The sequence below is a fragment of the Pelecanus crispus genome, chromosome 3 (genome assembly GCF_030463565.1).
Source record: "Pelecanus crispus isolate bPelCri1 chromosome 3, bPelCri1.pri, whole genome shotgun sequence".
In the NCBI taxonomy this organism is placed as follows: domain Eukaryota; kingdom Metazoa; phylum Chordata; class Aves; order Pelecaniformes; family Pelecanidae; genus Pelecanus; species Pelecanus crispus.
Genome location: NC_134645.1, coordinates 88,782,672 through 88,809,039, shown reverse-complemented (window position 1 = coordinate 88,809,039; position 26,368 = coordinate 88,782,672). Strand labels below are relative to the sequence as shown.

Here is a 26,368-nt window from a genome sequence, read left to right as displayed (position 1 = left end):
ATGGGGAAGCAGGGTTATATTAGTGTGAGGAACTTCCAGGGCAGGCTTCCAGGGCAGCTTTGCTGGCTCTTCTCTCCCTAGCAGCATCGCCATGTCCTGCTTCGCCATCCTCCTGTAATCATCATGCTCTTCAGATGTAGTCTTTCGTTCTTGGCATTAGTCATAATCCTCAGTTTGTCAGGTGTGTGTTCTGGCCTCTGCCACACACCTCTGTTTACTCTTCCTCCTGTTGCCAGTCTGTTCCTCCCTTCTTCTCCATTCCTGTCCATGCTTCTTTTCTACATTTCCATTCTCTAATCCCAACTACAGTCCTTATGCGCTTTAAAAAAATGCCTCATAGCGTTCACTGTGCCTCCAAACCAATCTCATGATCTTATGGTTATAACTCTTGTTTTGCTTCCCCTTTCTGCTTCCTTTGTCTCCTGCCATTATGTCATTTCTATTCAGGCTGTCATCTCTTCTGGAAAAGGATTTTTCTTGTTCTCTGTTTTGCAAAGCACCTGGCATGTTTTTGATTCTGTCAAACAAATAATAACAACAGATATGAAATTGGCAGTGCAGCAGAATCCTGATATCAGGAAGTAATAGAGGCAAATTACACTATCATTGTCATTGCCATGTATACACCACTACTTGACAAAAATTCTCATAGACTAGCTAGCTAAACATCAATAAACTCAAAGATTCCCAAACAAACACCTCTAACATGAAGGACATGTAGTTGTGTTTCACGTTGGATCTCAATGAGCCACAGGGTTATACTTGACAATTTCAGTATTGGAAATAAAGGAAATAAATGAATGAGGCGCAGTTTTTTGGATGGGTGTTTGGGTATAAAATTAAGGACTGGGGGAAGATGTAGATAACTCTTTAGAACAGAGAAGCAGGAAAAGGGTGGAATGGGTGTGTTCAATTTAAACTCTGCTTAATTAAAAAAGCATACACATTGTAGTTAGATTCTAGCATGTAAACTAATAAAGTATACTCTCCTTTAGCCTAACTGATATTATCAGAACCTCTCAATATTGCTGAAGAATCTTATAAAACATTTTAACTGACTTGTCTCAGTCATTACATGATATTAGGCACCCCAAGACAATATTTATGTTACTTATGTTGCCAAAAAAACCCCTCCAGAGCTTAAAAAAAGAAAAGGAAAGAAAAAAATGTGGATTCTACTGTACATTTAGTGACAGGCTAGCCATATTAAATCTTTGAAACAATATAGTTTTAAGACTAATGGATGTAGGCCAAGACTGAATAGAAATTATTTTACATATGGTTAGCAATCTCTTAACTAAATTATTTGAAAATTCCTGAGAGAAAAGCAATTCATTACAGACGTTGAGACAAGCCAATGTAACACTAATACTAAAGAAAAATAAACCAGCAGAGGAATGTCCCCCTGCTATACCAACCAATATTCTTACAGTTGATTCCAAAGTAGTATCTGTCATTCCAGCACATGGATTAGATTATTTGTGTGAATCAAGGCAAGATACTCATTCAAGAGAAGAGCATTATTAATACATTGTAGCATGCCATACATCTCTGTCACCAAACTGGACAAAATGGGAGCAGATGTTTTATGATTAGCTGAGAAGAGGATCTGACAATATTAATAGCCATAATGTCTGAGGCTTAGTAAAAAAAAAAGAAAAGCTAGAGGAAACAATCTGATGGAGGGATAGAATGTTTTTTCTGTCTCTAGTGCAGTGTCCTAGGGACTAACTTTACATGAAGGGAAGGTATTAGCTAAGTTAAATGTTGCTTCTATTACGTTTTTTTGCACCTGCCCTTTGAAACCCTAGTAATGCAAGGAATGCATGAGAAAAAAATGCAGCAAAAGGAACTCTGAGGAGAAATCCTCTCCAAAAGGAAGACTTTTTTGACTCTGGTAGTTTCTTTTTCCTATTTTGAAGGCAAATAAGTCTTTGAATTAGTAAAAAATGATTGACATGTGAATTTATTCAAAGCTAAAGGCAAATGGTAGTCACAAATAGCACTTAGATGCATAGGTATTTAAAACCTCAGGTTACGTTTATATTGGCTCTGTCCCTACTGACATTTTTTTGGTCAGCACTAGGATGAAGGTCTCTGGATCAAAAGATTCATGAGATAGTGTATGTATACCCTGAACTGTGGCATGGCTTTAGTCTGGGCTGCACCTGGTTCTTACTGCCAAGTACTGGTTTCACCAGAGCAGAGACCAGGTGCAAGCTAACAAGTATGAAACAACAGCAAATGGGAGAGGAGGATCCCTGTGTGACACATGGCAAATCAATTTGGTAATTTGCTTGCATCTGTATGACCTAGCTATTCATTATCATAATGCTTCATTTCTAGCTGCCCTGCTGTCCAATGTCATTCTAGGCCTGAATTAGATACTCTATCTCCCTGGGAAGAGATAGAAACCTAAAATGGTTTGGAGAAACTGAAGGCCAGTCAAAGACAGTGGATAAACCAGCTGACAAGCCCTCCTGAAGTGAGGATAGGGCTTCATTTCTTGTTTGGGATATCTGTATGGTTGGATTTAGTACTCATTTACCCAGTCTCTGATGCGTGCCAAGGCTATACCTGTAGTTAATAATGGGACAAAACTAGCACATGCAGAAGTTACCACCCACACCATAACTTCCACAGAAAAGAAACCCAATGAGAACTAGTTCTCAGAGGGTCCTGGGTATGCCATCATGTATCCAAGCAGGAAATCTGAATGTGTCCTGAGAAAACTATTTTCAGGGATTCACAGCCCTAAATCTTCTCTGAAAGTAGGTGCCTAAATTCATCTTTTCAACAGGAAACACATGTAAAAGAAGGATCAAAGAGATCATATGCATTCTATCTAATAGTTGAGCAATGGCAGAATGATATGGGAAAGTGTGGTGCCTGCAGACCAGAACAACAGTCTTCTCCTTCCCAGAGAAGTGGTCTAAACACCAATTTCAGAGTAAAGGGGAGGGGATTTCTAGAGGGGAAAGGTGTTTCAGGAATGGAAGAGATTGTACAGTGCAGGAAGGAATTTCAGAGGTAATTTCAGATTAGGCTTAGTCTAACCAACCTTTTCGCAGGCAAGCAGCTGCAGCTCAAAGTGTTCGCCAATATATGAATACCTACAGTGTCTCTCCCTTCCCACACACAGATTGAAAGTATCATGTTGGCCTTCTTGTACTACCTTCCCACAGCCACAAAGCTGCAGTCAGTCTTACTCTTTTTATGCCTTTCTCATCCAAGAGATATGTAAAATTTCCATGTGTTCTCAGAAAAGAAATAAGCCATTCATGTAATCACAAAAAATAAGGTGAACCTTCCTGGAAATGGAGGTGAAAGGATGTCAGATAGATGTTACATTTCCATCGGCTATGTATCCTGAACTATGGGTAGCCACAATTCAGCTGTCAATAAGCATGGAGTCAGTCTGTTGGGTTGCTCTGGCATTTATGTTAGACAAGGAGAGAGAGTTCAGTAACAGCTGGACATCACCTCTGTGAGATATGTCCGTACTTTCAGCAAATGGCTTCTGCCACTACATCATATTAATCTGCTTAGTAATGCTCACTGACCTTAGCGAACAAGGGTTTACATCACCAAAAGGCCTTAAATACAAAACCAGTAGTAACAACACAATAGAACTTATGGTCTAAGCATTGCCAAATACAATATTCTGGTTTGCAAAAGTATGCTGCAATGGCTCAATGACAGACATGCAGATGCAAAACTGTATGCTAAGATATATGGTTTCTGTTTCTCTGGTATCTGAAGTGAAGCACTGTTAATTTAGACCTGAAAATTCAACCTTAAATATCATGCAATCACTTGTAAAAGCATTATGAAATATATAATATCCATTCCTCTAGGATTTTAAATTTAAATAACTTGATAGCGTCTGATGTTAAAAAAAAGATAAATTCAGCTTTACACAATTGTATTTCAAAATACAAGTGTAAAAATTGTATTAGCAGCTTTGAAGGCTTACTTTATAGGGATTTCTTTTTCCTTTTCCACAATTATTGAGACACTTTGCTATACTGAAAGCAGGTAATATTTCTAAGGAATATCTTCTTTCTTTTTCAGCAAATAATTCAGAAGCAGATAACACAGCTAAAGCATTAGTTTCCATGTAACTTTCATTAATCCAGCTATATTCATTTAATAAAATCCATAAGAATTAGGTTTATAATATTATAAAAGAATGAGAAGAGACTTTTCCCCCTTTCATTGTGGGGAGTATAAAGTCACAGAAGGTACCTGTTTCCTCCCACTGCCCTGAAATAGTGCCCTCATCAGGTGTTTTGATTTCTGCCATTCAGCTCCCTCTTAGATTGTACTGCCAATAGAAAGATTTGGATATTACTTTTAACATACTCCATTAGCTTGTATCATTGGTGTTACTAGGCAGTTCACATGTAAGCCTGGCTGATTCAGCTCTTCTGTATTCAACACCACCCCCCACCCCATACACACACACTTTTTTTGTTTTGTTTTGTTTTATTTTGTTCTGACCAACACTAATGACTTCTGCACTTCAAATGCAGATCACTTGGAGTGATCTCCCTGACCCATAGTTTGCTGGTCATAGAGAGTTACATTTGTTGTTGCTGGGGTACTAAATGTTCCTTCCTCACTGTCATCTTCTACTTACCTCCCAGCAAAGCATGGGTGCTGCTAGGTAAGTATTAATGACTAGTGCTAGATGGGGAGAAATGGAGGTAGAGCATAGTGCAAATAATAGTTTCCCTCCTCATGGCTGGGGAAATATCCCTCAAAAGCCAGAGGCACCTCTGCAGAAGGAAACAAACATGGACACCTGCAGAGGGACTTGGGTGTTGTGATACTCAAGTAACTACCACAGGAAAGATACTGTCTGGAGGACTGGAATGCACACTCCCTGTTAGGCAAGCAGTTTCATGGGAGACAAGGCAGCTTATGACTGAGATTTGCAACAGACAGCACACAGTCTATCTGGGATGCTTTTGGCAGCAAGTAGGAAGCGTCAGAGAGGATTTTTCTCTCTCAAGTTTAAGTAATATAGGCATTGAGACAATTTTTTCTCTTGAAAAGAGCACTACAAAGAAATGCCTGAAAGCTTTTTTTTTTTTTTTTTTCCTCTTCCCTGTCTCCCATCCTGGTTTTGGCAGTAGATGAACTAGAGTGTGTAGGGCAGTTATATAGTAAGGTGCAGCCTTTCTCTCCACAATTGCAATCTATAGTACTGAGGCCCAGTAATATTAAAGGAAAATCCTCATTAGGAATCCCTCCCAGTGCCTTGCTGGCCCAGTTTCTTCCTGTAGGCATATTGGCCTGGATTTGATTCTAACCTGTATTCTTCTCCAGCATGCAGGTACAAACACTGGCTACTGGGGAAGAAGGCACTGCTATTTTCTATAGAGTAATATAAGGGAGGGCTTGAGGAACTACTGGAGTAAGAGTCAGGAGAGAGATCTAGGATGAAATGGGCTGAAGGCAAGGGCTCTGCACTGCAAAAATCCTGAAAGAGAAATACAAAGATTGCCTAAAAGTCACCCACAGGTCCACCACCTCCTCTCAGCCTCCCCTTTCCCACCCAGAGAGTCCCCTCACTCCACCCAATCCCATTCTCTTCTACTGTCTGGACCCATCTTACCCTTCCACTGACCCCACATAGAAGCACCAGCGCTGCCAAGACCAAACAGAATAAATGGTGAAGCCTTGGTCTAATTCTGTTACAGAATTAATTTGTTATTTGTTTATTCTTATGGACTCATACATTTTGCATTTGTGGTCTAGTTTCAGTGAGAGTGACAGAAGATATCTGCCACCCAGAAAACTCCATACTTTGGTAAGTAGAGTGTTTTACAGGGTATGAAAGCTGCACACACAGACTTCCCATAGACCACCCTCTTTCACTCTCTGAACAATATCCTAACCACCACTTAAAACCTGCCATTTCTGAGTGGCCTTCAGGAGGTATCTGGATGATTTTAATAAGTTTATTCCAGGCAAATCAGATTTCTCATGCAATTTAGTATGTGCAACCTCAGTGGCAGAACACATTTAATTTACAACTATGACTTAAAAGAATACCCTGCAAAAAACTAGTCTAAGATTCCTGCACCTTCTTACTCTCAAGCTACACATACACTCTTGGCATAGGCTGGTTGATCCCTGAGGAAAGGAAATTTGAACATGTATTTCAGCAGACATCCTAAAAACGGACATGCAGCCCTTCAGGAAGCCAGTGGAAGCTAGCATAGTAAGACAGGTTGAATGATAGTCAAGAAATTGCCTGAGTAATTTTCCTATAGATATGAAATGTGAGGGATCAACGTGGATACATTCTATCTATCATTCTTCAGTCTAGCCTCTTTCAAGCCAGATTTGGATGTCCTAGTAAAACTAACAGATGATTTTTCTCCTCAGTGAGATGGCATCTTTGGAGCAGGAAGTTTGTTTCTTAATGTAAGAGATAAACTTGTGGTTTTGGTAATTGTAAGGAAAAAATCAGAAGATAATTTCTATTGCACCTGATAGATTTTACAGACTCCTCAACATTCCTTCCTTTTTTTTTTTTTTTTTTTTTTTTGGCACAAAAGAGAAAGGCTTTAGTTATGGACTTGGGGCTATAATGTCTGTTTATAAATGACTTGAAATACTCAGAGTCATGGAACTCTAATACTAGTAGCACACATAAGTCTTTGGGTATAGCTATGGCTTAAGCATTGAGTATGTTTTTTAGTGTTAGCCATATTATGATTCATCAGATGGCCTCTAAGTTGTAGTTTTTCATTATTAGTATTAATTATTATTAGCAGCACAGTTCTACAATTGATTATTTGGTTCAATCAAATAGAGAAGCCTTGGTCCACGGATGAATAGATTTTCTGTTCCTGATTTAGCTCTTCTGGCACTAGACATTATGTCTTGTTTTGTCCAAGATTCATTTCGCTGGCTACAGAATTTTCACATGGCTGTATCACATATTTTTCGAAGCCTATCAAGATATCATCTATTTTTTGACTTGTGGTTCTTTTTTGGTCACTCTAATTAGACATTAATTTCACCCAGTTTGTATAGTCTCAGTGCTAAAATCTGGTGTCATTACCCTAGACTTAAAGAAAACTACTCTAAAACCTTCTGAGAGTAAATATCATCAGAGTTCATGATTTATTTTCAGGCTTTTAATGTAAAATTCTCCTTTCATGTCTCTTTCAAGTCTGCTTGAATGAGCTGTGTATTACCAGTTGCTTTCCCATCTGTCTCAATTTAGTCTCTTTGACAAATTCCAATCTGGCCTGAAGAAAAATCAGAGTACTGAAACCACTCCACACTAGATTATTAGGTATATTTTATCAACAGTGTCTCTTTACTTCAACAAAAAATTGTGGCACTGCTTAACTCCCCTGCCAGCAATGTCTTGCAGAGCCCTACGACTTAAACTCACACATTCTGAATGGCTTCACACCGCTCTCTTTCCATTCACTCCCATCTTCTGACTTTTCACCAGGTACAAAAGTGAGAGTTTTCCTCTTTAACCTTTAACCTTTCATAATCTCACTGGACATAACCTACATGGTCTGTACAGCATATAAACTCCACATGATTCCTGTCACTTTCACTTTCTGCCTGACCCTTACCCACCCTGAAAGTGCACTGAGCATTTCACAGATATTATCGACACACCGGTTTTGTCCCTTAGCGTGTCCCAAAAGACTTTACTCTAAATACGTGTGTTAATTATCCTAAATTAAAGATCTCACAAAACCAAATCCAGAGAGGAAAAAAACTCCCACAAATGTAGTTTGCATTCTTCCACTACTCTTTTGTTAGGTTATTGCAGATTTTATGCCTATGGTTTAATCACTTATATTTTTCAAATTCCTATATGGAATATGTTACAAAAACGGTGAGCCCAGTCATACCTTGGGTTTCACAGGTCATTTGTTGGATTGGGCTTTTCTTTCTTCATTTTCACGTTTTTTTTTCCAAACTTTTGTGTTCCCCCCACCCCCCCCCCAGCCCTCCCCAATCCTTTTTGCAGGAAATTTAATTACAGAAGTGCCTATTCCCAGGCAAATAGAAGGCTGCACTATGCAAACAACAAAGATGTCTGTTTAAAAGTAATTGTTGGCTAGGTTTGACAATCTTTAAGGGAACAGTAGAGAAAATGTAGGCTGCTGCCCAGAATTTATTGTTTTATTAGAAATTAGTTTGAGGCTAAGACTTTTGAGTAGTCTTGTGAATCCCGTATCGACCATCTGCAAGTCCATTCCAAGTTAGTGGGGGAAAAAATTCACCTGCTTCTACTTATCAGTTAATTCATCAAAGTACAATCCTAACAGGTCCTGAATATGAAGAAACCCTGCTGTGCTAGTTGCTCAGCAAATCATAGCACCAACAGCCTGAATAAGCCTGCAGCACCTGCTGCCAGAATTAGTTAGGCAAGGATTCATATTGTACTTTTCTTAAACGGGTCTTGTCATTCTGTCTGGGAGCTGTTCTCTCCACAAGCACCCCAAATGTCACTTGTTTAAAATGGAACAAACAAACCAACTAACCAACCAAGAAAAAACACCAAAAACCCAAATGCATTTGATAAGCATATCAGCTTCTGACTACATGCAGGGAAGCACGAATTATGGCTGTGTTAGCTCTAACATGTCACATATATTTTTAAAAGGTGAAATGACCCTTTTTTGGCTGAGTTGGCCTTCACTCCTCACACACAGCCAGTGGACTGCTTCATGCCATTACTGGGCCACCGAATGCTGGCTGAATATGCCCCTGCGGCAGGGTGTCTCAGCATCACTTGGTATTAAGGCTGTAGTGATGTAACCACCATCTCAGTAGTAACCCAAAAGTTGCGGAATTTGAATCATTCTCAGAATAGCTATATATGAATTACTTAGAAAGTTAAGGACAAATTTTTTTTTTATTTCAACTACTAACGAATAAATGTAAAAAAATACCAACAACAAAACAAAAATAAACCCTTTCATCCCCCACATTAAAGCAATAGTTTTTGTAACATTCAAAACAGTGGAAACTATTTACTCTGTATTACTATTAGTGGAGAGAAGCAAATTTAATTTAAAATCATTTTTTCAAACTCCCTCAGTGGATGCCAGATAACTCCAGCTTAAACAAATATAAAAACCTCATTTTAAATGGAGAATAATACAGACAGAGCTCAATTATTGAGACATTAAGGGCAACATTCAATTTGAGATACATTTAAGCATCTTTGCCTCCTGGAGATTTTTACATGACAAGGTTTTAGATAAACACGGTTTTGCAAACAGCAACTATCATATCTGATTACATAACCTCTGGACTGAAGCAGTATGTCAGCAAATATTTCTGATTATTTAAAATACTGAATAACTGTAATTTACTAGGCAGGTCTTCCTCAGAACAATCACAATTTTTTTCAAGAATTAATATCCATATACAAAAAGCATTTAGATGATCCGTTACAAATCTCTGAATAAAAAAAAAAAAAAAATCACCTCTCTAATAAAGCCCAGTTTTAATATATTCTGGAACATATTAGTAGTGGAGGAGCTGCCTTTCTATGACACTCAGCTTGCTGGGGAAACCGTAACAGCCAAGGACATACAGGGTAGTAATCACCCCACCTAACTTTAACTATCTAGACATTAGACACCTAATTTAAGCTAATCATCTGGGTTCCCTCTTCAGGTAATGGAGATAAGCATTCCCAGAGGGAGATTCATCCTGCTTGTCTTAGGCATCTTTCTTTTAGATGCTTGTAGATGGATAAAGTCAAGAAAGATCAGCCTCACTGACAGCCTGATAATCTGTCTTTAGCAATGCACAATTTTCAAATTCAATCAAATTAAGCCAGAACTGAGATAATTTCTTCGTTTCATCATTCAGCCTTTAATTGTCCCTCCGACCCAACTTTTTCTTCAGTTCTTCCCATGAACATCAACTTTCTCTGGCACTTTATTTTTCTTACACTGGACTATGTTTTCCTGGAACCTGGGGAACTGCAACCAACATCAATATGTTGCTGTTCTACCAGTTACAAATCCATTTACATGCATGTGCTCTAAATTGCAATAATGTTCTGAATAGATAGGTACGATAGGAATATTAACAGCGATTGTGCTCTCTGGGTCTACTCTACCACTTTCAAATGTGTAAAAATCTGTGGCAACGTTAAGGCAGTCAAGGTATATAGATGAATGCTAAAATATATTTACTATTCAAAGTAGATGGCTTAAATCAAACAGGGAAAAATAAGGAAGAAATACCATTAGGGCCCTCACTTTTGCATGTGTGAGCCCAGGTCACCACACATGCTTCGAGGCCTCTGTGCTTCAGAATATTGAACAAGTCCTAAAGGTGAAGCCTGGCCTCAACTCTCTTGCATTTCGGGTTTGTGGGTTCTCAACAATACCAGCATTGCTGCTTCGTACCTTTAATCACCAAGCCCTTAGAAACAATAGCCAAGATTTATAAGGAAGCAGGTGTCTGAACTTAAGACTCCTAAATTCATAGGTGGGTGCCTAAAGCAGCAGCAAAACTGACAAGCACCCTGTGCAGTTGCCCACTGATGCTCACCCCAGTGGTGAGGCACTTAGCATTTGTCATAACATAAAATGGATGTTTATTAATTAAGAGTGCTCCAACAGCTACACAAAGTGCCTTGGCTGAGTGCTTGTGTGCACTAATTTCAATATTGGGCATGCAGTCTACTCTGTGTCTTACTTCTACAGCATTTCTAGAAAGTTAATTTTAATAGTTAAAAAACCATCTTGAGCTGCATACATGAAAATAACTCCATTTCTACTGAATGACAATCTAATATGAAATAAGAATATTCACCTTTTTTTCTTACTCTGCCCAAATCCAGGCAATAAATTAGGCTTCTCAGCATGACTGTAAAGTGCTGTGAATTGTATAAACAATCATATATGGACACTGAAAAATAAACCTTATGCACATTGCATTATAGTTCCAAAAATATATTTACAGTCTATTACAAAGATTACAAATGGAAGTGTCTATGTAACGGGATTATGCTAGTTAAAAGCTTTTTACAGATTTTCTTCAACAAAGGCAGGGGGGACAAAAATTAGTATAACCAAACTGATTTTTCTAATGAAACAAATAAATAAAATGACAAATATAACACTGTACAGTGATCTAAAAAGGGGGAGAAAAAAAGAGGGGGAAAATGATGCATTTAACTTTTTGATAACTATCTTTGGTCCTAAATGTGGGAAAACACATTATGTAGCACTGAATATACGCGTTTGTTTGTGATGCTCTGCAAGTAAAATAGAAAAATATAGTGCATTTTCAATGTATTCAGAGCTCACTACACATACATGTGTGTACAAAACAAGACAGTATAAATAAAATTTACAAGTTTTACAAAGGAACATTTACAGGGTTTTTCTTTTGTTTTTATTTTTTTTGTGTGGATGCCCACATTATCAAACAAGACCAATTCATGACTGATCCCTGGGATCTTTCTCTATCAAAATCAATAGAAGCAGCCCGATTCTCTTTGGAAGTACAGTATTTCACTGCTGGGGTAGTTCACAATTTTCAGATTTTTTTTAAAGCATTTCTCTCTAGTTCATCTACATTCCTGCAATATTTGTAAAGACACCGTTCATTATTGCTCATGGTAGTTAAATATTTTAATCAAACAAAATTCATAATAAGTAAATGGTGTAAAAAGATATTCACTTGAGAAACTACTCTTGCATCTGTGTTCCTGAATGACTGTTGTGTCTGTGTGAGCACACACATGCATGTCTGTTCAGAGCAGCATATGCTTGTAAAAAACTTGAAAATTTTGAACTGCCCCTTGCCTCGTGCTCTACAATTCTCATATAAAATCTATGTCCTTATTCTGACAGCTGGACTGCATTCAGCTTAAACTCATATAAAATATATGCCAGTTATTTCTCTCAGATTTGCTAAAGCAGAGTATTGAAAAAAAATGTGACGTGCTCAGATTAAATGGTTTAGGTAACACTGGAGAACTGCACCCATGTTCTGAGACACTCCTACAATCACTTGTCCATTCAATGCAGTGTCTCAGCAGGTTTACAGTTGTAGATCTACATCTTAGAATATATCTCACTTTCACTCTAGTCCATTAAAATCATCTTGCAAACAATTTGCTAAAAGTGCCTAGAACTACTTAGGGGTCATTATTGCTTTTCTTTTTTTTTTTTTTTTCTTTTTTTTTTCTCTTTTATTTTCTTTTAAAAGATAGTATATGTGTAACCTTAAAAAATTCTTTAAAAAATATCAGAGCTCTTGGCAACTTGCATTTTCCTGACTCCCTGCCAATTAGCTAGCCATGTCAATACGGTGCTGATTCAACAAAAGTAAATGGCACAGAAGGATACCAAAGTTCGGACAGATATACATTGCTTGGTCATGCTTCTTAAATCTCTAGGAACTCAAATAATCCTTCAGAGGTACCCAGTGTAGTAATGTGTCATAGAATTAGCACTAAAAATGTCCAAAGATATAAACATCATACTAAAAGAAAGTCTTTATGAAGAATAAACACAAATTATTAAAAAAAGATTCAGAAATCACAGATTTAAGGAAAATATTTTGTTGAATTCAACAATAATATCATGATTTTATCTGACAAATATATTCTTTTTTAAATTTGTATGTACATTTAAAAAGTCTATTAGATAAAAAGGAGGTTAGAGAGCTCAAGGTGTTTGTATGTTTATTCAGGTAGTACTTTGTTTATTGTCACTGCTGTTTTCCTTGCCACCACTGGTGGATCCTAATTCCCTTTTCATAAATTCTGGTGGCACTTAGGAGTTCAAGTCTGTAGGTGCTTCTTGTAGCTCTTCTATTCACTGCAGGAAGGACCCAGGAAATCAAGTGTCTTCTAGCAGCACTTCATATATACTGAAGGCCAGTGCTGTTCTCTCAGTCTGTCACCTCCCTCATAAGGGAGAAATGTCTATCACACTTGGATGCCAGTGCCGTGTAAATGTAGCATTTGTGCTCTCATAGTCTGAATGCTGCTCATGATTTTCTTTTGATGACCAACCAACGTGATCCCTAAACTCATCACATCCCTGGGGAAGATAAATGCGTACATTGTTAATTTTTCAACTTAGACTGCTATTGTATGGTATTCAACTGTGAGTCAAAGCTATGTAGTGGTCTGCCCTACAGGTTTCTAACATTGAAGCTACACTAGAACCTCAGCTCAGTACTGCGAAGTTCGTAGAGGTGCTGTTCAACTTCTCAGCGAGGAGTGCAATTACATGGCAAGTGTCATGTAATTACACTGCATGTGTCTCCACATCTGAGAATGAGGCCAGTATGTTTTGCACTACAATAATCTTTTATTGTGGCTTTTAAGGACACCCGAAGAAAGAGATGATTATCTTGTAAAATACTTTGGGTGGCTTTCAGGACAGAGTTATGTATAAATACAAGATTTTGGGGATCTCATTCAGCTTCCTAAAGAGATGCCTAGAGAAACCCTTTGCATATTGACCCATATCCACCATGCAAATGAAAGAGGAGCTGCTGTTTCAGTTCCACTGCTACTAGCGCTACTGACCTAGTAGAAGCTTGGGGGCTCTGATGACAGTTCCCAAGCTATAGGCTGAGACTCCTAGTGATACCAGGCAGATAAGAGTAGGGTTGCAAACTTGAGAATATTGTTTAGAAACTGGTTTAGAAAAATATTGCTCTCTGTAAGAGGAATTACATGTGTTTGGCAACCACCAGGACAAGAACGCTGTTTGCAGGGTGCCAAGAAGACCTGTTTAAGATGGCAGCACCAATACAGGCCATGCATGCCTTCAGAAAATTGTTTTGCTTCTATAGGCTTTTATCTGATGCAAAGTCATTTCTTGCAGGACACAGACAGCCCCCAGCCAATTAGGAGAAAATTCCACATCTTCCTAGTACATGTCTGGAAAAAGGTACCAATTATGTAGTGGAGGCAAAGTGGTTCTTTTCTTGTACACACATATTTTGAAATGGGCCACATTCTCCCTCAAATTCTAGCCCCTTGATGTTATTCCAATTGGTCTCAAAAGCAGAGAAAAAAGTGATGCCACACATAGGTAGCAGGGATCCCCTTTCATGGGATGCTCTACTACAACATCATCAGCTGCTAAACCAGATGGCTTAACCCCAAGTACCATGTCTGTACTCAGGGTAAAGTTTTGGAGTTGAACATTGTGTATTATTTTACCTAGAAATTCCCTAAATGCAAGTTAAACATGCCCATTACTAACTTACTCAATAGTCATCCTGGCAACTGATTCAAGAGAGTTGTAGCCTGCTGCTGTGAAATTATCCTTATATCTTTCCATCTTAATAGCTTGTAACCATTCGCCTACGGAGCAGAAAGTGGTAAAATCGGGAGTGTTCTGGTCCAGAAGAGGGCTAATTGGTCTACGGAGAAGGAAAAAGGAAAGTAAGTTGTTTCCAAAGAGAGTAAAACATCAGGGAGTATTTATCAAGGTGAGAGTCAAATAAGTTTGGGGTATTAAAAATGTCAAGAGTAGAAAGTAATAGGCCTTTATACACAGCTTAGATTATTCTGTGAATAGCTCTTGACTACTCCGTAGCTCACAATATGTATTTCCTAAGCTTATTCATGTAAAAGATGAAAGGTCAGAGTGAGCAAAATCAGCCTAATGGACTATTACCAACAGAAAATCAACCTTATTACCTAGCATGACAGCAGCTGCAACTAAAGTTGCTGAGTAAAATAAAGATGCTACTCTTTTAAGCATCTGAGAAAATACAGTAGTAGCTATTCCCATTATTCAATTGGATGGGACAAAACAAAGACAAGAAAGAGCAGAGACACAAAGTAAGTTTCTTGAGGTCACACAGCAAATCAGTCAGTAGAAGAACCAGGAGCAGAACACAGGCCAGTTGATTCCCTAGCGCAGTGATCTAGCTAGCAGATGAAAAGATTACCACGATTAAATAATTCACCTGAAATTTATGAAGAAGCCATTAACAGCTACATCATGAAACACAATGAGATGCAATCACTGAAAGGAGTTAAAGCCAGAAAATGAAAGATAAAAATCTAGAGTGTAGCAATGTCAAAGTACATTGGCCAAGCATGAGTATTATTAATTACTATTTCTACCGTAGCAGTTCCTAAGGCAAGGGATGCATCATATAAAACTACAGTAGATGATGATCCTTGCCCTCCAGACATCATAATTTTAAGAAACAAGGAAAACAAAGACTGCTAGTGGTGAGAGTGTGGAAAGAGTGACGAGCAGGCAGTAGTTTACTGAGAAGTGTGTTAGTACCATGATATTTACTTTCTTTATTTTAGTTATTTTTTTAAGAAAGACCTTTTTGGCTTTGTTCAGCATGGTAAGAAAGAAGGGCAGATGAGGGAAGGGAAGAACAGGGAACAGGAGGAACTGAGACACACATGGAGTAAGTGTGAACTGGAACCAGCCACCAAGCAGAACACCCAAAACCCAGCCACGCGCACCGTCATATGAACGCACGCTAAAGATTTTCTTACCTGCTACAGGTTCCCAGTGGGGTTTTCAAGCTGTTTGGGTTTCTAATCATTTTGTCCAGAATGCCAACTATCTGCTCAAACTTCGGCCTTTCACCACGTTCCTTCTGCCAACAATCTAACATCAGCTGGTGTAGTCCTGCGGGGCAATCCATGGGTGCTGGCAAACGATAGCCTTCTTCGATTGCTTTTATAACCTAGTAGCCAACATAATCATTTTTCATCAAGGGATATTTAAGAAATATATATTGCTACACAGTTCAAGAAATAAAAGAAGAAGAAATAAGAATCAATAAACTAAAATTTGCCATCAGTGTTGCAAAAATATGAGTCTGTTGTTTTGACACTAGCCTTCATGTTTTCAAATAATTTCCCCAACTTTATCTTTGGGCTTATTAAGCATATTGTTCTATATGTGCAGAACATAGCTATATTACCTAGTCAAGTGAGCAGCAGGGAACAACAATTAAATTCACCAAGGGAGTAACAGATAGATTGATAAATGGAGTTATTTCAGGAAGCATTATTACTTGCCCCAAGGCTTTTATGAAAGAGTGTGTGGTAGAAGCAACTGACTTGAAAATGGATAGGGATCTGTGCATGCACATATAAAATACAAAAAGCCTGAAGAGATTATAAAAGGATCCAAGAAAAATGTTTAGCAGACAGAAATTGTTAGAGAAAAAAGTTGTATTCTATGTCTAGCTGTGTTACATTTTACATTAATGATAAAGTAGCAGAAATGTGCCATGTGAGAGAGGAAGATGTGGCTGAATAGTATTTTAATATATAAGCTAAAGAGAAAGTTAGATTTAATAAGAGATGCTGCTAGATGATGATATGACCAAAGGAGAGCATAAATGTCTGAACCAAGAATTACACCCACCCGTTGAATTCCTTAGCCAAGTCCATTTGGATTTAAGTAAAAAAAAAAAAAAAAAAAAAAAGTTAAAATCACAGGAAACTTCTGTAAAGCTTGAGGGCAGGATAAGAAAGCATGCCAGGAAGCAAGGCAGATAAGAAAGGCTTGTGAAAAAGGGCTAAAACACCGTTCATGGGGTATCTCAACTATATTGACATTGACTGACATAGCAGTATTAGAATTGCTAAGGAAGGGTGCTTGTTCCTGAAGGGTAGTGCATAGGAGTGACTTCTTCCTCGGTTTGTACAGAAACCAAGATCAGAAGCTTTTCTGGATGTAGCCCTAGGAAGTAGATCTGGTATGATAAATAAAGTTGGTGAATATCCAGGGTTTAGTGAAAATAATAACCTCAGTTAGAAAATATTCCATAGGTTGTGCGAGAAATTGCAAAAGCAGTGGACTGCAAAGTAGACAGAACTGCAAAGAATACAAAATGACCTTCAAAACTCTGGCTGAAATCCATGATTGTATCAAAACCTTTTGCAGAAAAGAAGTTCTGTGAAAAGAGGAGGCATAGTCCAATGGTAGAGCACTTACTGCAGATTTGTGTCACAGAATGTCCTTCCGACCTCAGGGAAGTTGCCTCATCTCCCTGGGCCTCAGCTTTCTATCTGCAGACTTAGAATGACAGTACTGTCCTACAACTCAAAAATGACTGAGAAATAGTCAATTCCTGCAGCAACATCCACACCTTGAAGAATGAGTACAGTGACCTTTTAGAGACAGTGAAGTTATCTGTCAGACAGGGTGGGGAGAGAGAATTTCTGCAGAAGAACAGGGAAATTGGAAGAAAAACACTATATAGGAAAGAAAACATTGAAAGTAAAATTTAAGATATTTTAGATCAGTATTAACAGGAAAACCAAAAGAATACCTCCTCACGCTTAGAAGTAGCAGTGGAATAAAAGTGAAAAATAAGCTACGGTGTGGGTAGGACACTGGTGTGTTACAAAAAGTAGTGCAGAACTTTCTGACCTTCTAAAAGGTAAAAGGTATTAAACCCTTTGTGCATACTACGTATGATTTACTACAAACAAAGCAGTTGCTTAAGAGGTCAGAACGCAGAGACAATCAATGAGGAATGAAAAAGCAGATAACACCAACAGCAACACAAACCACCAAAATGTCTAAGACTCTTAGAACTGGCAAACCATCCAGATAAGACTATATCCAAGAGTGTAAGGGATAGCGAAAACATGAATGAAAGGATCATGAAAAGGACTTTTCCACATTCACTACGATCTGCAGAGAAACCTGAAGAGAGGTGGGAATCAAGGTGATGATATTATTTTTGAAAGGCTTTGGGGATACTGCAGAATCAGCTTCTTTGATGGGTATTCTGAGCAAGAAGGATGAAACTGGGAAATATAAAATAATGAGTTAGCTAGAGATGGATGGAATTGCTGGGAATATCCAAAACATTGAAAAAACATTCTAAAATATTGGTAAGTAAAGTTTCTTTTTAAAAAAAAAAGAAAAAGTTTATACAAAACTCGGGCACTTTGAAGGGTACTACAAGTGTCTACTCTGCTAAGAAAGGTGGGGGTGGGGTTCCAAAAATCAGATAATGAAATAGACGCAGGATTTTTATTTTTCTTTTAAATAAGCAAAGCTACAGTGAAACACAGCTGGAGTTCTTACTAATAGAATTGATTTATGTTATTTACACTTTCCACAATTAGTTTTTTCAAATTTTGCTTTTGCTGCAAAAAGAGGAAAAGGGAATACTGTTAAGACTCAAGTATGCTTTTATCATAATCAGGCTATCTGAGGATGTGAAGTAGATTAGAAGAGGGACGGGTCTGTTCACTGTATGTACGGGTTGCCAACAAAGAAGTATTAAATACGGGTAACTGGACAATGTAATGCTATCACTCTGCTTCTAGGTATATAAAAATAATACAAATTAATAATCACAATAATCGTAATAAATCCAGGAATACAGCAAAGAAAAAATAAGTAAGCCTAAGCTCTTGCCTTTCTCTGAAGAACTAATCTGCACTAGGGTCAGTAACCGAATGTATAGCAAGAACTAGCAAACACCAGCCGTCTAATATGGGAGCAGGGTAAAGTGCAGAGGTTTGAGGGCTACTGTTACCGGCAAGGATTAAGCCGAGGGGAGCCCACGGCTCAGAGAAGTTGTACCATCTGTGCCTAGCTTGCTGTGCCTCTGCAGGGGCCTTGTAGGATGAGGGTTCTTCTGGTGCACACTAGCTCCAGGTCGCTGCTAAAAGGAGGACTTTTGCTTAAAAAGAGATCACAACACAAATTTGTGTCCTCCATCAATCTAAAATAATGACTTAAAGGAAGAGGGGCAGATTTAAAGAAATGCCATCTAAAGACCCAAAGTCAGGGAGACTTATTTTTTAGGAGATCTCATCTATGACTACACCCTCCATCCACTTGTAGGCAAAATGATACACTTAAGATGTAGAAAATGCCTGAGTGTATGTGCAAAATTAGAAGAGACACATTTAGCATTTTTTTATTCCAGTTAAATACGCCCATTGGTAACTGTAAAGGAGGATAAATAACTAAACATAAGATGATTCTAAACTTTTGCATCATAGATTTATCTACGGGACTGGTAGAACGTGTATGTTTTCGGAGGTATGTTTCAGGACACGCTTGAAGATCACAGCATACAAGAATATTTGAAATTATTTTACCAAGCAATTGATGCATCTTTTAACCATGTGTTATTGAGGATTACTATATAAGATGTTAAAAAGAGGTGAAACTGCAAGAAGTGGTAATTAGCTGTTTTATGAAAAAGGTTCATTCATGCACTTTACTTGCACTTTTCAATAGAGGGAATACCTTTCAAAATCCAACAAGAAGCATGAAGACACAAAAATTTCTCCCCTGTTTAAAAGTTTTTCCTTATTGTTCCCTGAAAGATAGGTAAGGTTTGCCTTTGAGGCATCTTATATTCCTGTCAGATTTCTTTTATGTTTGAATCTAGTACAGAAGGAAGGTGTCAAAAGAAATGAAACTCTACTGGGTGTCTAGGGAATGTAAATATTTCTTTTTCTCTGCCCCAAGGACTTGTTTGCCCATATTTTGACAGTCCATGAAATCTTTGACACTGAGACCTGTCAAATATTAACAACTTTGCACTGTGCCAAACTGACTCATCATTTACACTTTTATCTTTTTTTTCAACTTTGATGTCGATCATTCAATCAAAAAATAAAATAATAATAAAAAAAACACTCAAGCCCCTGACCTGAAGAACTTTAAATGAGACTCTTTCTGACATCTTTCTCACCTGCATGGCTTTTGCCTATGTACTTTCTATATTAATAGACACTCTTGTCAGAAATCAAGATTAACACCCATCTGTTCTATTACTGCTGACCTGTTGCTCTGGGTCATATTTTATGCAAACAAGGGTATTGTTAAATCAGCATAATTAACTTGAAAAAGGCAAAGTAGGTCATTAACTGCCACTCAGATTTTTAACAACTTTTTTCAACTGATTAATCATTGCTCTGAGGTCAGAAACCTCAGAATTATTTTTTATTGGAAAAAAAAATTAATTCCTTCTATGCTTAAGTATAATAAAGTGAAGATCACATATTGCTATTTTTGATGTTCTAATTTTACTTGATACTCAGGACAGAAACCTACAACATACACATGGCAGAAGAACAATTTAGGGATTTAGGTAAAAAGTGAAAGCTCTGTAACTTTTTCATTTTGTGAGAACCCTACAGTATTTTGATAAATCTTATTTCTAAACCAATATTTTATGTATGTGTAGTGAAACACATATGTATGTTTTTACAATATGTAATTTTTCTTTTTCTAACACACACACACTCACTCTCACAAACAGACAAAATATAACCTACATCTTGATTTGACATGTCCCAGTAAGGCCGTTCTCCATAAGACATTACTTCCCACATAACAATTCCATAGCTCCACACATCACTGGCTGATGTGAATTTGCGGTACTGGATGGCCTCTGGAGCTGTCCATCTTACTGGAATTTTTCCACCCTATGAAAAATAAAGAGGAAAGTTTTCTTTTTCCTCCATAAAATTTCCATATCATTTTCTGTAGATTGCATTTATGATTATTTCCATCAACATCAAATGCAGCACTTATCTACTATATTTGACAATTGCAGAGTTTTCAAAGGACTCTGAGAAAGTTTAGGCCCTTAAAACACTTGGACCATAGAAGCATAGACACCTGTTTAGGCTAAGTTGGATGCATTTCTCTGCAAGTGCTTATCTCTCCATTGATTTTAAGGGACTGCTTAGATTTACACTAGTCATTTAACTCCTAGCTGGCTGAAGCTAGGTGAGGGGAATCTCATCCTGTGCGTATAAATCCCATTGACTTGTCATATGCCTCCTCTGAAATCTCAGTCTGACATTTTTAAACGAGGATCCCACTTAGAGCCCAGCGGCAGAAGTGACAGCTGTGAACACTGGCGCGGTTTCCCAGATCCCTGCGCCTGTTGGAGCAGATTCCAGGGGCCCCTCCTTCCCTCAGCATGAGAAAATAGGTACAGAGAGGCCCCATGAGTGGGAAAGTGGAGCTGGCTCAACAAAAGAATAAAGAACATAGTGTGCCCGATGAATGCTTATTTAAGAAAAGTGTCCCACCCAAAAGCAAGGAAAATACAGGAGTTGAGCTTTGTCACAGTCTAGCCTCAAGCTAGTCAACTTTTTGTGAGATAAAATCTAGTCTGAAAAATAGTAATAGCCTACAAATATTTTAATTGACTCATAGTAAATGGGATAATTAAAATTTTTATGGGTAAGACTTCCATATTTGTTCAAATAGAAAATTATGAGGAAGGGAATAATGAAGATACTGTGCAAAACTTTTAGAACTTTACCAAGCAAAAATGTATGCTCTTAGAAAAATAACAATCTCTAATTAGAGCCAGATTTCTGCAGAGACTCTTTCCCTTTTGACTGGTTAACATTTCTCAAGCAATTAATGTATTTCTCTTATCTATACTCTCTGAAAGATATGCTTCTTCTTAAATATCACATCTCAAAACTACTAAAACCCATCGATTTCTCTTACGGTAGTAGTGTAGACAGCCTCTGGATCATCCTCTATAACTCTGGAAAGGCCAAAGTCTGACACTTTACAAACAAGGTTGCTGTTGACAAGAATATTGCGTGCTGCAAGATCCCTGTGTACATATCCCATATCGGCCAAATATCTCATTCCAGCAGCAATTCCTCTCAACATTCCCACTAGCTGAATGACTGTAAATTGCCCATCATGTTTCTGGAGGGAAGAAAGGAGCAGCAATTCTTGTTAGTATAGCTGAGAAGAGAAATAAGAATTAGTTTTACAACTTTAGCTTTCTACTTATTTACTACTTCTGTGGCAATTCATCCTGGGGCAAAGAAACTCACTTCAAACACAAGTTTTATTTTCTTCAGAGATAAAGCAGTACATCCAGTTAAGATATGTGTGGGTAGTTAATGTACTGGAAGTAACAAAACTTGCTAATCACTATAAATTTCTGGCTAAGTCATGGCAAGTCTCTTCTAAGAGAGATTACCTGATGCACCGTTCTTTATAGTTTGCCTCTATGCTCTTCATCTCTCAGCATAATTATTTGTGTCAAGAAAATAAGAACTATCTCATTTTGGAACCCTAGCTACTGACAGTTCTATTCATAGTTTGGAGTTTATCAAACAAACATAATCTTTTTCTTCTCTATAGAGTGTTTATACATCATTTCACAATGTCTTGTACACCTGGTAAGGAGTCAGAACTGGCCAGTTCAGAACACACACTCCACAAATGTTAAATTGTTGTGAACTTGTATTTCTTTTTCTTTTGTTCTCTTAAACATGACCATAGTTCATTTAGGGATTCTTGTATGCTGATTTCCACCATGCTGACACAATAAAATTCTGCTCCCAAAAGGCAGAAGATTGGGCTTCAGGTATCAGCGGTTTTAACTTCAGCTGGTGGCAATAATAAAACCCACCATGTCTATGCCACATTAAATCACTTAAATTCCTAGAATGTTCCCATGTGATCCTGTCTGATCCTCTCATTTCTGATCTAGTTTTGCTGAAATAATGTAGAGAACTGCTAGTATTTGTCAAGCTCCATTTCAGCCTGAGAACCATTTTAATTAAATGAATATCTTGCATGTATATACACACATATTTAAAACCACATTTTTAAAAGTGACAATATATAATATAATATACATGTCACTTAAAGTATGTTTATGTACGTTTTCATTTTGGTACTCACCCTAAGAAATGCATCTAAGGCCCCGTTCTCCATGTATTCTATTACAATCATGACTGGTTTCCCTGAAAGAAAATATTTTGTTTGAGAAACTGTAACAAAAATGGAGTGCCTTTTTTTGATAAAACACATGTTATTCCTTTGAAGGACTGAATCATTGAGACAATGAATATTTCTGAGGCCTCCAGCACTGTTACTGAGCTCTAATAAGTTCTTAAATGTCTGCATAGAACGTGATCATGATTCATAAAATTAAACCATACAAATCAAAACGTCAGTGTGTTCTCCTAACTCCTGCTGTGTGAACAGGACTCTGGAATAATGACACTTCAGATAATAGGAAAGGACATAAGAAACCTTATCTCTCTGCATGGTCTTTGAGGCTAAATGAAACTAGAAAAATAATATATTTCAAAGTACTTCATGTTTTAATCATGCGTGCATCTTAATTTTTTTCCTCAGGTTGTAGCATAAAGTAAGTATTGTTTTAGTTAGCTACGCATCAGGAGAAAATCCATTAGGAGTGTGCAGCCTGTTTATAATTTGAATCTTTGACCATGAATAAGCTAAAGTAATTTCTGCCATTATGTTTTTCTTTGATTGACATATCGAGCCGCTGCTTACCTCTGGTAACGACCCCTTCTAAATGAACAACGTTGGGGTGGTCAAACTGTCCCATGATGCTTGCTTCACATAGGAAGTCCCTCCTTTGCTTTTCAGTGTAGCCAACTTTTAGAGTTTTTATGGCCACTGCAACATCTCTCTTGCCAGGAAGCTTTAAACGCCCACTGCACACTTCACCAAACTCTCCTAAAATGAAATAGATCAATGCTGAATTACTCCAACTGTAATATCAATATTCTTTTTAGGCCTTGATTCAACTAGCCGCCTAAATGTGTGTTTAAATTTAACATGTGAATGTTCATATTTGAAATGGATTACTTAGGAACACAAAAACAAGCACATGCTTTAAATGAATTGCTGACTAAGTACCTTATGGAGTAAACACTTCATGTTAAGCCAATCTGCAGGACTGTTATGTGAAACTTTAAAAGACTTGTTAGCAATTTGTTACATTTTTAAAAAAATAGGAAATAAAAATGAAGTAGATTTCATAAGAAAACGCTATTACAGAAATAGTAATACCATTTCTAAGTGAAAATGTCATTCTGTTCTACATGGTTTCCTTGTTGTCTTTAGATTCTATGGGTTTTTTTTCTTTCAAAAGTCAGCTCTTTCAGACCTGCTTTTAATTTAACATTGTTATGGTGTTAAATGAAGCACTACATTATTACCTTCAAGCAGGATAATTTACTTTGCAGATTATGAAATGAAAGATGTGACTTATAATAATTTTGTTACATTAAACAAACGCAAGCAAATGCTGGAAGTTTGTGAAAGGATTCTAAACTAACAGACAACTGGAACTTGAAGAAGTATGTGAAAAAAATGGCCAAAGAGCAAGCAAGAATACCAAACCAAAGCCTCAACAACCATAATTTGGGAGAGAAGTAATTGGACTCCATTGGACAGGAAAGAGTATGGAAACATGCGAGATGTGGAGCTGAATGGCAAAACATCTACCTCACTATTATTGACATTGTGAAAGATTTAAGGATTGTCCCTTGCCTCACAGCAGTCTCAACAGAGAGAGGAAGAGACACCCCCTCCCTATTCTGTAACCAGGAAGAAAAATCTGTTGGGATATATAGGAGAAAAGGGTAGTAACATATCTTATACTGAATAAAGGGGAACATCTCTTTAAAAAGAGAAAGATTCATTGCAAAAGTATTTAATAATGTGGTACTTTGCAAATTTATCTGGAGTATGGGAGATATAGATCCAAGTCCCTCCTCCAAATCAAATCAAGTCTGAAATTTCTCTCCTGCATACCTGTGGAGTGTCTTAACATTAAGCTATTGAGTATACACAAACATTCAGACACACCTACATCCAAGACAGGTTTTAAGGTGAGTGCTGAAAAAAATGATTGAATTAGGAAAGACTAACACAGAGGGTTTGATTAGACAGTCCCTTTGGGACAAAGGCTGAGGTCCTGAGGAACCCGGTGGAATCAGGACTTAAGTGCCCATACACACTGGCAAGACATCTGGCTGGCGGTGGAGAGAGAGGTATGCCTGGAAATGGAGCTGAATGCCTGAAGAGTTGAAACGCCCTATTGGATGAGTTCTGAGAAATCTTGTTTAGGACACCATCACTATTCCAATACTACTGTTCTCCTGTCACCCCCAACAAGCAGAGCTTAGAGAAGGAAAAAGGCAGTCCCTGGGCCTCAGCTTCACAGTTCTCCAGCCCGAAGGGTAGAACTTAGTATTTTCTACTGACTTGCTTGGGCAAATCTCCCCTCAGCATGGCTGGTTTTATGAATCCCATAGGAGATGACTGCATACAGAATCCAATGCCTCTCCCTTCAGTTCTACCCTAGCTGAATTAAGGTTAGCTGCAAACAACTCCATATACCTCTGTTAACACTGTGCTGTACCGGAGCTAATTGGCCAGATGGAGTACAACTGTTCCTGCCTGCACAGGTGAGGTATTAGCCTCAACCTTCATTGGGCACTGGAGTTGTGGTCTGAATATCCATCTCGTAGCTATGAACACCATGAGGTGTAGCTGTTACATACCTAACAACTAGCTGCTCATGCCCTTATCTTGGTGCCTTAACCTCCCCCCTGTACTTCATTAGTAATATGGATGTCTATTAATGAATTCAGCACTCACCTCACTCACAGCTCCTAGCCACAAGAACTTACTAAAGGGTAACAATTTTCTTTAGCAGCACCTTCCAAGATTGTTTTTGTTCCACACTGAAAACAAGATGTGAGTATAAGTGTCTGTGTGTGATACTTCAGAGCCAGGTAATTAGGATACTTGGCATGGGACACACTAAGGCTTAACTCCTTTCCAGCTCTCTATGATCTGATTTTGATTTATTTCCAAAAGCAGATCACTCACACCCAGGCAAACCGTAAACTTGAACTTGCATGTTATGCATTTCAGGCCAGGATGCTAGCCAATGAGATACTTTTATTCCCAAGAAAATAGTATATTCAGCTGAAATGATGCCCAGAAAGGATCCAGAAAATATGACAATAAGAGTGGGAATACTGCACAGCCGCACAGCCACTAGCTCAGCATGTCAACAAGGAAGAGGCTAAAACAAAGGATGTGTGGTACGAACAAGGACTCAACATAGTGGACACCATATTCTGTATCTGCCAGGTGGCCACAGCGGGATGGTAATGAAAACGTTGGCAAGGAAAGCACATATCCCTCATGCAAACTGAGCACAAGCATACTTGCACCCTGTTTGTCTGAGAGAGACATGGCTCTACTCAATAGTTGACGTGGCCAGCATTGTCGATGCATATTGAGACTGCTAAGTGGTTTTTCTGGTGCTGTCACTAGTAGAAATTCTATATTCTTCTTTGATGTATGGGTTTCAGCTGCTTCTTTTGGTCTTTAACATTCAGTTGTTCCTGGACTGCATTTCATTTCACTCCTATTTGCTATCTACATCAACAGGTTAAAGCCATAGCTAAATCACAATATGCCTTTACCATAGCACTTCTAATTAACTTTCTTCAGAGTGACTACTAACACATGTTAGGCTTTTTGCTATCAGTTATACTTATTAAAATCAAGAATAAATTCATCTGCAG

At 37.9% G+C, this 26,368-nt stretch overlaps 1 protein-coding gene across 6 annotated transcripts in view; it reads right to left on the bottom strand.

Annotated features, from left to right (window-relative positions):
- Nucleotides 1-321: 321 nt before the first annotated feature.
- EPHA7 (EPH receptor A7) overlaps nucleotides 322-26,368 on the bottom strand; it is a 168,934-nt gene continuing 142,887 nt past the window's right edge. For 4 of the 6 annotated variants that reach the window (XM_075707195.1, XM_075707191.1, XM_075707192.1 and 1 more), the window contains exons 11-17: nucleotides 23,310-23,495; nucleotides 22,689-22,750; nucleotides 21,489-21,698; nucleotides 20,294-20,443; nucleotides 15,518-15,711; nucleotides 14,257-14,412; nucleotides 12,959-13,073 (exon numbers count right to left, since the gene is read on the bottom strand). In XM_075707195.1, the coding sequence (XP_075563310.1) occupies nucleotides 12,959-13,073; nucleotides 14,257-14,412; nucleotides 15,518-15,711; nucleotides 20,294-20,443; nucleotides 21,489-21,698; nucleotides 22,689-22,750; nucleotides 23,310-23,495 (1,073 nt within the window). Of the gene's footprint in view, nucleotides 518-12,958; nucleotides 13,074-14,256; nucleotides 14,413-15,517; nucleotides 15,712-20,293; nucleotides 20,444-21,488; nucleotides 21,699-22,688; nucleotides 22,751-23,309; nucleotides 23,496-26,368 lie in introns of those variants that run through there. The other 2 variants (XM_075707190.1, XM_075707194.1) reach the window with 2 other exon arrangements.